General features: G+C 42.6%; 1 protein-coding gene across 1 annotated transcript in view; it reads left to right on the top strand.

Annotated features, from left to right (window-relative positions):
• The first annotated feature begins 1,232 nt into the window (after positions 1-1,232).
• The window catches only part of dock3 (dedicator of cytokinesis 3), a 137,529-nt gene continuing 123,697 nt past the window's right edge, over positions 1,233-15,064 (top strand). Inside the window, exons 1-2 of the mRNA XM_026349175.1 lie at positions 1,233-1,345; positions 2,619-2,726. Of these exons, the coding sequence (XP_026204960.1) occupies positions 2,690-2,726 (37 nt within the window). The 5' untranslated portion in view covers positions 1,233-1,345; positions 2,619-2,689. The remainder of the gene's footprint in view (positions 1,346-2,618; positions 2,727-15,064) is intronic.

The following is a 15,064-nucleotide window of genomic DNA, read 5'->3' as shown; positions in this document are numbered from 1 at the left end:
TCACAGTTGCTGTGACCTGAATACAGAGGGGTTTGAATTAAACACATTTAATCACAGCAGGTCATAATATGAAACAGCTGAAGACGTGGACAGAAGTTTAAAGATGAAGGAACTGGCAGCAGGTTCGACGTCTACAGAGGCGGGCATTAAATCATAAACTAACATTTAACACATTAATGTAGCTTGAAGCTACTTTCAACTTCAACAAAACTGTTTGTACAAACAGCTGCAGTTGATTCATCTGTGCACAAACAGGTGTAGATAATAAAAATACTCATACTTTACATTATGGCTCGTTCCATTTTCATACAGTCGATGCAGGTTTAGGAATTAAAGTGAGACTTTCTTCAGAGTTACTGCAGTGTATGTTTTTGTTTTATGAGTGACTGTGGATCAGTTGTTAGGGCAGTGATCTGCAGACACCAGGGTTGGTGGTTTAATTCCCACTTTCCTCCAAATTCTGGCCACGTGTAAGGGACCCTGAACCCTGAACCCCTGGCACCTCTGGGGGGAAACCTGTCCACAAAGAGAAGGGAAAAGTATAAGTTGTTATTATTATTATTATTATTTAGTTTGTGCTACGTCTGAATTCGATTAGACTTCACACACAGTCATGGATCATTTGAAATTTTATCAATTTTAAAGTTCATTTTCTGAAGTTTGTCCTTTTTCTTATTGTCTGATTCACTTTATGCTTCACACCCCCACTTTGGGGGTGGCTGTGGCTCAATAGGTAGAGCAGTTGACTGCCAATCGCAGGATTGGTGGCTCGATTCCCAGCTGCCATGTCACATGCCAAAGTGTCCTTGGGCAAGACACTGAACCCCTAGTTGCCCCCGGTGAGTCAGGTCAGCTGCATAGCAGCTCTGCCATGCGTGTGTGAATGTGTGTGTGCTTGTGTTTGAATGGGGGAATGAGACGCAGTGTAAAGTTCTTTGAGTACCAACTAGGTAGAAAAGCGCTATATAAGTGCAGAACATTTACCATTTACCATTCTCCTGGAAGATACCATCTGAGATGAGGGTGGACCGGGTGATGACAAACTGATTTGGTATCTTCCAGTTTCTGACCGACTGAACACACCTGAGCCAGGTGATGAGCGGTGGGCGGAGCAGGACAGAGGACCGAGTTTAGAAACTAATGGTTTAAGATTTCTAAGTTATAATAAGTGGAAAAGATGAAGTCATGACTGTTTCTTCTTTAATACGTCACAGATCCACGTCGGTCGCTTAGCAACAATTTTGAACATCCTCATCCTCATCGGAGCATCAGAAGCTTTTCTGGACTTAACTTTATAAAACACGACTTCAACATGGAGGCAGCAGAAGAAACACAGCTCACACATGTAAGTATGGTATTTTATTTTATATGTTTATCTGCAAACAGCTGCTAACAGCTGGTTTAACTGTTCAACCCTCTGACTTTGAACTTTAACATTCAGTCCTCCAGAAACATCTTCTATCTCTGTTAAACTGATAATCAACATAGAGTATTTACACTTGGATACAAAGTCAGCTTTGTATCCAAGGTTACCTATCCACGGTTACCTGTCTGTCCACTGTAGGATGTCAAACTGTGTGATGCTCACAAATGAACACACGGTGGCGCAATACACGCAACAAAACTTTGCTGCTTTGCTGAACACGCACACGTCTGCAGCTACAGTAAATCTGAGCTCTCAGAACCGAGGCTGTGTCCTGATGTGTCCTGATGTGGACTGAAGAGAGACGAGTCCTAAACGTGTGTCCGTGCGTGTGCGCATGTTTGTCCCGCACGTTCACACCGCGCAGTGAGGACAGATTAACCCTATGTGCCAATTTCGGACGCGCGTCATGTCTCCAGAGGACCTTTAATGATCAGGTGGCGCAGCGGACCAACAAACAGCAGCTCCTCGTTCCTCTGATCCTCTTAAGCTGATGCAGCCACGACTCTCCGTCCGACACCGACCACAGACCGGACTCAGCTGTCGTTTCTTCATTTGCTCACAGCAAGTTTGGACAACGGCGCCTCCGTCCGTGTGAAGCAGAGCTCACTGACGGAGGCTGGAGACGCTTCACTGACGAGGGGACTCCTGCGAGGCCACAGGCTGGGCTCAACTTCCCCCTAACGATTCCATCTTTTTCCTCCAAGGACTCCGGGGCCTGTTTGTGCGCTGTCGACGCGTGAGACACTCATGACGTCTCACAGTGAACGGTCCTGTAGTTTATCTGCAGCGGTGGTTTCGGTGTTTTCTTTATTTACCTCCTTCGTTCCGGGATTTGCAGCCTCGGTGCTGCAGTAGCCTGCACAGCCTCTTGTCCTGACCTCATGCTACCTTCTGACATACACTCCTACAGACAGCGGACTCCTCTTTAGCAGCTACATCATCTTTATTGGACCTCCACTGTTCCTGTTATGGGGATTTCACCGCCGGTTCATTCCCATTACGCACAGTAGCTCCCAGCAGAATGGACCCACTCCGCCGTGCGTCAGGCTGACGGCTCGTCCTCTAAATCAACTTTACTCTGTTCAGCTTCGGCACTTGAAGAGTGTGTTTTCCTCTTGTCACCCTGATCATCTGAAGTAACTTTCCCTCTCCCCTGCTGCTGTCTCCCCCCTCTCTGGTGCTACCTTCGTAGGATTTCCATGAAGCCACGCACCGGGTGATTTTACTTTCTTGGGGATTTTGCTCTGCGCGCACCGGGACATCATGTGGACGCCGACGGAGGACGAGAAGATAGGAGTGGGTGAGTCCATCAGTGATGTGTGTGTGTTTGTCCTACGTGCTCTTCACTCTTCACTAGAAGACAACAGAACTGCTGCTCAGCATCCTGCAGCTTCTTCTGCACCACTGGGGGCTTCATGCTGAATCGTGATGTGAACAGAAAAGCTCCTAATACTTGTACAAAGATGTCAAAGTAAATTCCTAATGTGCCCCCTTCATTCATACAGTCTCCATGAACTGTTGGACATGTTCTCTGTTGGACATGTGTGTGTGGTCCCTGAGGCACTAGTGGTCTTCTGGTACTTTATGGTACCTGTATCCTAAACATTTAGTCTGTGTGTTTGCAGCACATGATGTCTCATGACTTTAATGTTTAGGTGAAATGTGTAGTTGTCCGGTTGATACTCGGCTGTGGAACATGGAACATGGAACATAGAACGCACAGATGAATGTGATGATGCTGTCTGTGCTGTGGACGTGTTACTGGACAGTGTGAGGAACAGACTCCGCAGCAGGACGCAGTGATTTATTACCTAATATTCTGCTGCTGTATAATGAGACTGAATGTTTTCTGACAGGAGTCTGTTGTTTAGGAGCCATTAGCCAATGATCCTCTCTCGTGCTCTTCTTTCTTTCTCCCTCCTTCCCTCCCTTCCTCCTCACCCCGCCCACTTTGTGTCTCTTACTGCATTACAGCACTCGGTCCTTTAGAACCGTCCCTGTCTTCAGGAATCTGGATCTGATGCCGTTCTGTTCTCTTTTAGTTCAGACTGTATTTTACTGCTTAGGGCTGCTGCTGCTGACTTTGCATCTTTTCTGAATCAGTGCGTCGTACCTGTAGCAGGTTTTCTCTGTTAATGTTTTGTAATTATGTTAATGAAGACCAGAGAATTCAGTTCTTGTTCTGGACCTGGGTTTTGATGCTGTGACACTCTGGACGTCCACTGACACTGATTCCCAGTTTGAGACCATTCATTTGTTTTCTGAAATTTCAAATCTCCTCCATTCAGACACATCATACTGTTCAAACCGTCTCGGCGCTTCTTTGGTTCAGTCTCAGTGAATTTGAAGCTCTTCGTCCAACACCACCTTCAGCTGTCAGGCCTGTGGCCGTGTTAGCACTCGCTGCTTTGTCCTGTGTGTCTGCAGTAGTCGGGGTGTGAAACAGCTCCTGGTCATGTTCAGTGAGCAGGAAATCCAGTAAACATCAGAAGCCATTTACACAGTTCAGTGATGAAGTCTAATGTGTGTTTTTAGAGGAACTCTTCCTACCGAGCTACACAGCTGAGGAGCAGAGTGAAACACAATCTAACTGGTTCAGGCCAACAGAATTAGCATAAGGATTTAAAATGAGTTGCCTGACATCCTCCCTGATGCTGACGGCTGCCTCGGCCTCTCCAGGTGACCGATGAGGCAAAACTCTGCACCGATGTCTGCGGTGGGGGTGGGAGCAGGGACTCTCCTGACAGGAAGTCAATGTGAGGAATCATGACGGTGGCACACAGTTAATTAGAAAGAAACATTACCTGAATTTGAATGAGAGGCTGTTTGATACCTTCTGTAGACTCCAGCTGTGTTTGAGGGCTGCGGCGTCTTGATTTACTCTGCTAGCAGCCTCGTAGCGTCAAAATAAGAACTGCATCACAGCTGCAGACACGATACAAGGACGACACCACAATAATCTGACAGTGACACAGTGTGAGGAGGAGGCAGCGATAAATGTGGTCTCATGTTAAGTGAATCACATTAGGAATGCACTTCACCTCCCTTCACTCTGCAGGATGGTGATTTTTTAATGATTGTCAAACAATTAGATTCTGTTAAGAGCCAGCTTGTAATATTTAAAACTGCAAAAGCATTAAACACACAGACTCAGACTACCTCGACATTAACCCAGCTAAAGTCTAAATGATAAATGAAATTAGTGAAGTGAAGAAGAAGAAGCTGTAAACAGTTTCTGGTTCAGCTCACGATGAGCTCATGTTAACGAGCTGCAAGAATTTCAACTCCGTCAAAGAACAGACAGAGGACAGAATCAGCAAAAAGCAAATCAGAGTTACTTCGTCTTGGCACTGAAGGAAGTTGAAGCTCTTTGCCAAACTGCTGCCACCATAAGTTTGATCACTGACATAACAGTGTTTTTACAAAGCTCCGTTTTCCAGCATTAACAGATTAACACACTCTAGTTTGGTTTTGGGAAAAGCTGCATTTTAGGGAAAGATGAACACAATTTAATCAGGATGGAGTCAAAAAGGAGAGAACTGTTTAATGTGGTCTGAGAAACATTCACTTGACTCTGAGACTTTATCATGTTCTTATCTGTCGAATAAAGACTGAACAGGTACGGACAAAAGATGAAAGAAAACAGGAAATACTTAATGTTCCTTTAAAACCAGTCCAGAAATCCACGTTTCCCTTCAGTGTTTTCATGTAAGTGTGTTTTGTGTTAATCTCACCATTTGTGTTTTGCTGGATGAGGCTTTGCATACCAACGCGGGGAGAGCGGTAACTCATAGAGGCCTTCCAATGGAGTTGGGCTGACTAGTGCCCGGTTGTAGAAAACAGCTATTCAGTTGGATGAATGCAGCTTTGTGGCCCCCATAGAGGTTCCTGAATGTGGCTTCACCTCCCCCAGGGCTGCACAGCACAGCACTGAGTTCTCACACTCACAGATAACACAGGACAGACACAGACAGACACAGGACAGACACAGACAGACACAGACAGACACAGGACAGACACAGGACAGACACAGGACAGACACAGGACAGACACAGACAGACACAGACAGACACAGACAGAGAAAGACAGACACAGACACACACAGACAGACACAGACAGACACAGACAGACAGGCGCAGAGAAAGACAGACGGACAACCAAGCAGAAATCTCAGACACACTCTTTATGAAATGCACCTGCCAAAAGAGGGATTTGTTATTATCCAAAGTAAACCAGTTTCATTTAAATCTTATGTAAGTTTGTAAATCAGACGTTAAACTGAAGTTGGCCAAACCTCCAGATTCCCACCAAATGTAATTCAGACAGACGTTCTCAGATGTTAGTCAGGTCAGAGCAAGGAGGAACACTGAACACATCACTGGACAGGACAACACACACATGTAGAATCACACACACACATGTATGAATCACACACGTCACACACACACATGTATGAATCACACACACACATGTATGAATCACACACATGTCACACACACACACACATGTATGAATCACACACACACATGTAGAATCACACACACACATGTATGAATCACACACATGTCACACACACACATGTAGAATCACACACACACATGTATGAATCACACACATGTCACACACACACATGTAGAATCACACACACACATGTAGAATCACACACACACATGTATGAATCACACACACACATGTAGAATCACACACACACATGTATGAATCACACACACATGTCACACACACACACATATAGAATCACACACACACATGTATGAATCACACACATGTCACACACACACATGTAGAATCACACACACACATGTATGAATCACACACATGTCACACACACACATGTAGAATCACACACACACATGTATGAATCACACACACACATGTAGAATCACACACACACACATGTATGAATCACACACACACATGTAGAATCACACACATGTCACACACACACATGTAGAATCACACACACACACGTAGAATCACACACATGTCACACACACACATGTATGAATCACACACGTGTCACACACACACATACATGTAGTATGTTGTATGTAGTATGTAGTATGTGGTATGTAGTATGTGGTATGTGGTATATAGTATGTGGTATGTGGTATGTGGTATGTGGTATGTGGTATGTGGTATGTAGTATGTGGTATGTAGTATGTGGTATGTGGTATGTGGTATGTCGTATATAGTATGTAGTATGTGGTATGTGGTATGTAGTATGTAGTATGTGGTATATAGTATGTAGTATGTGGTATGTGGTATGTGGTATGTGGTATGTAGTATGTGGTATGTGGTATGTCGTATGTCGTATGTAGTATGTAGTATGTAGTATGTAGTATATAGTATGTAGTATGTGGTATGTAGTATATAGTATGTAGTATGTGGTATGTGGTATGTCGCATGTCGTATGTAGTATATAGTATGTAGTATGTAGTATATAGTATATAGTATGTGGTATGTCGTATGTGGTATGTGGTATGTGTTTCGTGTTTCCTCCCAGATGAATGAGTGACCTGCTTTAATGACCTTTCTTATACGTCGTATTTCTCGTCTTTAAATCAGGTTTTATCTGTCTGTCAAACGTCATCTCACGGTTTTACTTCAACATATGATGAAGGTTCGACCATTTCACAGTCATCTACCTGGCTTTAATGAGAGTGGAGGTTAATTCCTGTGAGATTCACAAGAAAACGTACAAAACAAACAAGCTGTCAGAAAAACAATAAGTCAACAATAAGTCATTAAGTAAACCTGTTGTGGATGATTCTTTTCATCAACTCTAACTGCAACATGTATTTAGGTGATTAAAATGTAGACGGGCTGGTGGAACTACTGTTGTTCCATTCATACAGGAAATCAATCACACAAAAGCATAAAAGCTGTTTAAGCTGCTGTATGAAAAGAAGCTGCCTTGAACCCTCTATGCAGAAGTAGATTCTAGAGAAAGATCTGTGCTACATGTGTTTTGTGCTTTTCTTCTTCAGTCGCAGCAGAGCTGCACTTTAATGCTTCTTTCTTCTGATGCTGCTGTCTGAAGTTTTACATACTAGAATCCAGTTCCTCTGAGGAATTATATTCAGTCCATTTTGCTCCATGAGGTAAATGATTAAGGCGAGAAGAATTCTCCCACATGCTGAAATATCCACATCGTGTATGGAAACGGAAAGAAAATCAAGTTGATTGCTTCTGCTCCCGCCCCCCCCGTCCCTCCTCCTCCTCTTCTCCTCCGGGTGCTAACTTGGCCTTTTAATCACATCTCAAAGAAATGAGTTAACAAGAAGACATCACACACATTCTCCTTCCTAATTTAGTCCTTTTGTAGAGGTTTGTGTGTTGTATTATACAGTAATTCTTCGCTCAATCCTTCCTCCTCGCTCTTACTCGCCTGCTTCCCTCCTGCCCTGTGGAAAAACTCAGCAAGTCTCAGGGATACTATTCAAGCCCGACTGTTATGGCTGTGCGCTGTAATGTAGCCATTAAAATAAAATTACAGCTATTAGAATGCATCAAGCTGCTCAAGGCTGTTTAGCTCCACTCTCTGTTCATCTTAACCCACCCATCCATTTTTGAAACTACTGTTTCATAGAGAGGAATACCTGTTACAGCACTGGTCAAGAGGCAGAGTACACCCTGCTCACCAGGCAAGCACAGCGCTAACACACACAGACATTTCCAGATCACCTAAACCTGAGTTAACCTGAGGAAGAACATGCAAACATACTTTTGAAGGTATGAGCAAACAAATTCAAATCCTCTTATCAGCTTTCTCTGTGGCTCGTGTCATAATAACTGTGGCTACTAGAGGTTTCTGAACACTGTACCATGACTGGAACACGTCGTTGGTTGGAATAACCTGCTGCACAAACAGCACATGGGCTCGTTTTCCTATAGAGTTAGTTTATGTAACTATGATGAGTGTGTTTACCCAAAGAGAAGAAGACGATGATCATCAGTAAAATCAAGTTTATCCTAATGATACAAGTGATGACTATAAATGTTATCAGTTCTATGGTTCCTCTTAAAGTTCAGAGTCAGAGAAGCTCCGGGGAGACAGAATGGAGATATGCTGAAGTAAACAGACTGAGAGAGATGCTGAGCTGGTAATGTGTTGTAATGTGTTGTTGTGTTTCCAGCTGACGATTGCTCTGCTAAACAGAAGTGAAGTCATCTCTGCAGTCTCCAGCAGACACAGCCCCAGTGCCCATACTCACTGTGGCAGTGGGCCTCAGTGTATGAACCCATGTGTATGTGTGTATAAAAGTAAAATTGAAACTCAGGATACAACTAAGGATACAAAAAGAGTGCTAGATTATTCTAGCCATTAATTTCTGATTCAGAATTCTGCATAAGTGGTTGATTTAGCTGTTTATTATTATTTTATTATTATATATTGCATTTTATTATTTGACTAAACTGAATCACTGAGAGAAAAGTTCTTATCATTTTTAATATTATTTGTTAAAATAAGGGTGAAAAGGCTCAAGCAGAGTTCACATTAGCCATAGAGATGATTCTGTTTTCAAGCTACTGTATACCTAACTGAGCTAGTACCTCTGTTCTCTGTGCAGGCACCATGTGCAGCACAGGAGCAGCTGCATTTAGAGCACATGTATCCAAACATCCCCAGACATGCACACAGAATAGACTGAATTATTTATCCATGTGCACTTAAAGGCCACAACTTAAAAAGAGGATTTACACATTAGCAGCGGGATGTTTCCTTCCAGTTAGTTCAAACTGTGACAGATAACACAAAGGGAAAATGCACATCTGGCCTATTTCATATTTGTTGTGCAACAATTGCTAAAAAAGCCTCTGTGCTAATGTGGATTTAAATTAAACTAAAGGAAACGTCATTGAGCTGAGTGTGGAAACTCTCTTCTTCTGTGCTTCAGACATTTACATCACACACCCTTCTTTGTTATTGGTTGAGCACAGTGTCACCCTGATAATAAAGTGTAAGGTAAAGTGTCTGTCGATTGATGGTCGACAGTCGCTGTAGTACAAACAGATCGAGATGAAATTGTAATAGGCAGATTAAATTGAGTGCCGGGAAAGGCGGATGGTTTGATTTGCTAATATGCAATTAACTGTGTAGGTGACAATTGTGCTGCTGTAAACACTGGTATGTGCTGTGCTGCAGTCTAAATATTGCTGTGCTCACTTTAACCGTGATACATCTTGTTAACACAAACAATAAGAAGTATTGCTCTCTAGCGAGGGGGCTGGGGGATCTGTAACACGCCCTCACTCTATTTTCCTTCATTCCCTCAAGTTGTATTTGTGATCACGCAATGTGAGGAGGCTTAAAGATCAGAGGTCTGACGGAGCTGCTGGCTGCTGTCCGTGGTTCTGAAACACACCCAGCCAGGCAGTGATTTAGTTGGAGAGGGTTTCTTATTCCATCCTCGCCTCCACTCTTTTGTTTCTCCTGTGGTGAAGCGGTAAGTCACGAAGGAGCGGCTGTGGGGTAGGCGGGAAGTTCATCCTGTGCAGCAACAAGCTGCTGCACACGCTGCTTTGTACTGAATGTGCGTCGTGTGTTTCCTACCTCCCCAGTCATTCAACAGTGAGTCGTGCATCATACTGTATCTATAACTGAATTCAAGCCTCAGGCAGCCCTGCTGCAGAAGATTAGGCTGCACATTGAACTGCAGGCAAATAGTGTGGAGAAGGATTGTGTGCAGAGCAACAGGACTTCAGCAGCAATGATGGAGCTCGCTGTCCCTTAGAGATGCACGGCCGTGCCTCTTAGTTGCATTTGTATATGATATGAATGGATGTTTTAGTTTCCTGCAGCTTCCTACTTACAGTATTTGCTCATACATACATATATTTTAATCAGCGCATGATCAAACTTCCTCTAAACAATGTACAGCTTTGCTGCTCTGGTTTCAGGAACACCCCCCTCACTGTGAGTTTTTTAAGTTCCTCTCTCAGATTATCTGTAGACGTGAGACTTTAATCCCTGTCACTGTCATGCTGCCTCTCTCTGCCTCTCAGTCTGCTGCTTCCATCTGTAACTCCTCCTGTCTTTACTCGGCTTTATGAGAAAACTGACAGTCTCCTGATGAATCTGTCTGTTCTGCAGTGCACCCCCCCACCCCCTGATTTGAGAGCTCAAATACAGTTTGACAGATTCTCCAAATTACACCAGCAGCAAATAAACATGATAAAGAAAACTTTTATCCAACCAGTATCATTTCTGTTTTCACCCTGACGTTAAATTGGCTGATTTTCAAATTCAGACAAATGAATAATGTTCCAGCTGAAACTGGAACAGAGTTACTGTTCCACGATGGAACTAACCCTGTTTTCCATTCTGAAAATACTACGACTGGGAAATGGCTTTGAAAGTTACTGGATAACTGGATCTGTCTTCCTGTCCCTGCCTGCACTTGTTCTCTCTTCTCTTCAGCCTGCTTTCCTCACTTACCCCCTGCGGTTCTGGTTTTTGGTGAAGTGGGTTGAGGTTGTTTAAGCAGAGACTTGTCATCTAGCGTTCTTTGAACCAGCAGAGTAATTTAGTGTGAGTTTGAAAGAGAATGAAACTCATGAAGTTTTAAGTTTTAATTTGTGGTTGAGATGTCAGCAAAGTTTTTTTTTTTGTGTCTCTTTGAGTGTGTTGAGTTCTGGTTTACATGTAGGCTGCTTCTCTGGCTCGCTCTGTGTGTGTGTGTGTGTGTGTGTGTGTGTGTGTGTGTGTGTGTGTGTGTGTGTGTGTGTGTGTGTGTGCATGTGTGTGTGTGTGTGTGTGTGTGTGTGTGTGCGCACAGCAACATTCTAGAGAAGAGTTGCGTCGTCGTTATGGTTACACTCGGTTTCCGCGGACACCCTGGCAAGACTGGTTCCACTATCGTCATAACAACGGTCCAGCTTCTCAGCCTCCATCCAGAGGAGAGACGAGCTTCGCTCTGATCAGTGTCAACACAAGCGTTTGCTTTAAACTTAGATTTGATTAAAAGTTGTAGGTTTGTGCTTCTTCTCAGCTGTTTGTACCCAGAGACAATAAGACACGAACACACACTGATAAAACACCCAAACAATTTAATCCCTGTTTTTCAGATCAGTTTATTCTGTGTGTAAAGAAGTGACACTTTAAAGTTAGATGTGTATAAAGGCTGCTACAAACCATCAGTAGTGAATATGATAATATATATGTACAATATTCAGTTGTGTTGTTTCCTAATGTACCTATTTAAACACTCCAATCAACATACCATTGGAAAAAGGCTGGATGAGGCTGAAAAAGCCCTACACTGTATTTTTTATTTAGTTTTGTTTAGTTTGTTTCTAAAGCACCAAATCACACGAGTCATCTCAAGAAACTTTACAATGTCAGGTTTAAAATATAACAACCCAACTGTATAGAATTATAAAGAAAACCACCAGGAGACAGTGGAGAGGAAAAACTTAACAGATGAAACCTCCAGCAGAACCAGGATCAGGGTGGGCGGCCATCAGCCTCGACCGGTTGGGGTGAGTGGAAAGAGGAGAGAAGAAAGAACAGCAGGCAACGAGCAGAATATTAGAGTAAATATTAGAGTGTGTGACTTTTTTTGGGTGGGCAGAGTATACCTGAGGAGAGGAGCTCAGTGTGTCAATGGACGTCCCATAGAAGTCTGAGTCTATAGCAGCATAACTAAGATGGTCAGAGTCTGTTCTGGTCACAGTCAGTCTGTTCTGGATTTCACAGGGAGCCAGTGGAGAGAGGCTACAGCAGAATAAATATGATCTCTCTTGTTAATTTGGATTAACTGGAGGCTTTTTAAGGAATTACAGGGACATCCTATTAGTAGAGAATTACAGTAGTTCATTAGTGATGTTAAAATCTCAGTGGGATTTTCTTACTGCTGAAAACAACCTAGAAGTTCAAGTTCCTCTGTTAAAGGAACTTGGATAAAAATGCTCATCTGGTTTCTGAGCTTCCAAGTTTCGTTTACTTCTTCCACCATTAGCTAGTTAAAAAAGTGATAGAACGTGTTTTTCTAGACTGGAAAAGTTTTACAAACACGTTCAAATATGTTAGTTTTACTTTTACTTCTGCTTTAATTTCTGCTTTAACAAACTTCAAGTAGGCAAATCAACTTTAACCTGCTTTTTTAATCATAGACAACTTCCCATCTTCTCTTTCTCTCTCCTCCGTCCTTCACTGTCTCGCCCCCCCACTCTGCTTCTTTCCACTGATGAAAATAGAAAGGACTCATCAGCTGTTCTTCGACGTCTGAGCACCACAGTTTCCTGAAATGCAATGCCAGCCCGTCTGTCTCTGTCCTTATTGATTAGTGCTTAAAAAGGGCTCATTATGTCTGCAGCCCTGCAGCCGGTCCAAAGTACTGTATGTTGAAGAGTTTCACTGTTCTCAGTATCAACACATTCCTTCTTTTAAGTGTATCGATTGATGGGATGTGAGAGCAGTTAGCAGACGTGGGGTTTATCAGGGCCAAGTTCACGAGGCCTTAATGTAAGACAGTGCAGGAAGGGTTAGTGTTTTTATTCAGGTGAGACTTCAGAGTGTTTGAGGCTCAGAAAAATACACTCAATCATCATGAGTTATTTTGTTGAAGCCAACTAACCCCTTTTACATGAGACAGTTTTCTAGTCACATAAATCCATAAATCCTCTTGGGTTGAATCTATGTTGGTTTATTAAAAACACAGAAGATCAATCCCTGAGTCGGACTAAGACATGACCACTCTAAGATTGGAAATAAAGAAAACAAAAAATGTCAGGACAAACATTAGTTTAATAGTTTTCTGTTTAATTCAGGAATGATCCCTGATGATCCATGACCCTCCGCCTACCACACCTTACATTTCAGCTCACTGCCCACCATGTGTTCCCGCTGTACAGTGACTCACACTCGACAGTGTCTCACATACGAAGCCAGGGCTGCGTTTTAATGAGCCTTCACCCCAGGGCGAGAAAAACAATTACTTATTCAGGCACCAGGGTGAAGAAAGTTTAACGCCTCCTCATTTATTCCATGTTTGTGTTTATTTCTGTTTTTTCTTGTGGTTTTTTTTTGTACCATTTTCCCTGAACCTCTCTACCTCTCTCTGCATGGGAGAGGACACAAACAGTGGGTGACACCGCAGGCTGGGGGGCAGATGTCAGAGCCCAATTATGTGTCTGTTTTCCACGTGTCACTCCCTCTCTCTTCTTTTTTCTAAATCTATCTCCTGCACTCTGTTCGACTTGTCAATATCTCCCTCTGCCTGTAAACCTCCCGCCTGTGTTAACCTCACTGACATCTCTCATCTAAATCTGTATTTTTTTCCTCCCTTCCATCTTTCTATCTCTCACTTAATCTAATGAATATTTCACATAGAAATGCTATTTATAGATGTGACATGGTTTCTCTGCTCCATCCATCAAGCTCAGCTTTCTCATCTGCAGGTTTTGTACAGTCGTTATTGGGCTGAGGTTGAGCTTCATGTCACTTTCAATTATCATCAATTCTTAGAATAAAGACATTTTTCTTTCAGTCGCTTGTGCAGGATGGAAGGTTCAGTCTAATTAGTTTTATCACAGACCAACTTTAATGATGTTTTTGTCACAGAGGAGAAAAGCACCTAGTGATTGAAACAATTTGATTTGAAAATGGAAGTGAGTGTGATTCAGTTCTCTTTAGTTATTAGGATCTATCCCTTAGTGCCGGGCTTGTTGTTGAAACACTAGACAACAAATGGGAGAAAAAAGGGGAATCAGTGCAGCTTCTTTTGTTAATATAAATATCTCAAATATGTTTTTTTATTTTAGGTAAATTCAACTGAAATTATTAATTATTAATATTTTAAATTTTGAGGCTTTTGAACTCATGATTTACTGTGTCCACACGGTGACCGGGCCTTTTATCACCATGGGTCACATATTCTCTTCTTTCTCTCTTTTTCATTATTTCAGTAAGTAGCTGCCAAATATTTAATCTTTTAAATAGTGTATTGTGTGTGTGTGTGTGTGTGTGGGATGTGTGCGTTTGCATATATGTTCAAGTGCACACATGCAATATGTTTATATGAGCGTTGGCAGGTTTGTATGTTTGGTTAACACATGTAAGTGTGTGTGTGTGTGTGTGTGTGTGTTTGAGGCAATAACAAGACAAAATTAGACCTTGCAGATGCTGCTGATGAAATCAAAAGAAACAGCAGCTTGTTTTCATGGCACAGAACAAAAGATTAATATTGGCTTTGATTTTTGAAGGGAAACATACAGAACTACAGTGGATTGAATCTTTTCCTCACATTTTGAAATCGTTTTTCTGTTCCTCTGTTTTCCAGCTTCAACCTAAGTGGAACATGTATCTACCATTGTGAACAGGTACTAATTGCTGTGTTTGGCTATGTCCAGCCTAATGTGAACAGGTAACTAATGCAGGTGTGAACAGGTAACTAATGCATGTGTGAACAGGTAACTAATGCATGTGTGAACAGGTAACTAATGCAGGTGTGAACAGGTAACTAATGCAGGTGTAGTGCAGCCTTCAATATTACCTTGTGGGACCGCTCCTCTACAGGTAGAACACAGCTGCAGAAACCATTATACACACTGACCCATTGCAGGTGGTTGGAGCATAATCCAGCTCACATATGGTTTGTGGAGGGGGAGATGAGC

Source organism: Anabas testudineus, chromosome 5, assembly GCF_900324465.2.
Source record: "Anabas testudineus chromosome 5, fAnaTes1.2, whole genome shotgun sequence".
Classification (NCBI taxonomy): Eukaryota; Metazoa; Chordata; class Actinopteri; order Anabantiformes; family Anabantidae; genus Anabas; species Anabas testudineus.
This window is presented reverse-complemented; position numbering and strand designations above follow the sequence as displayed.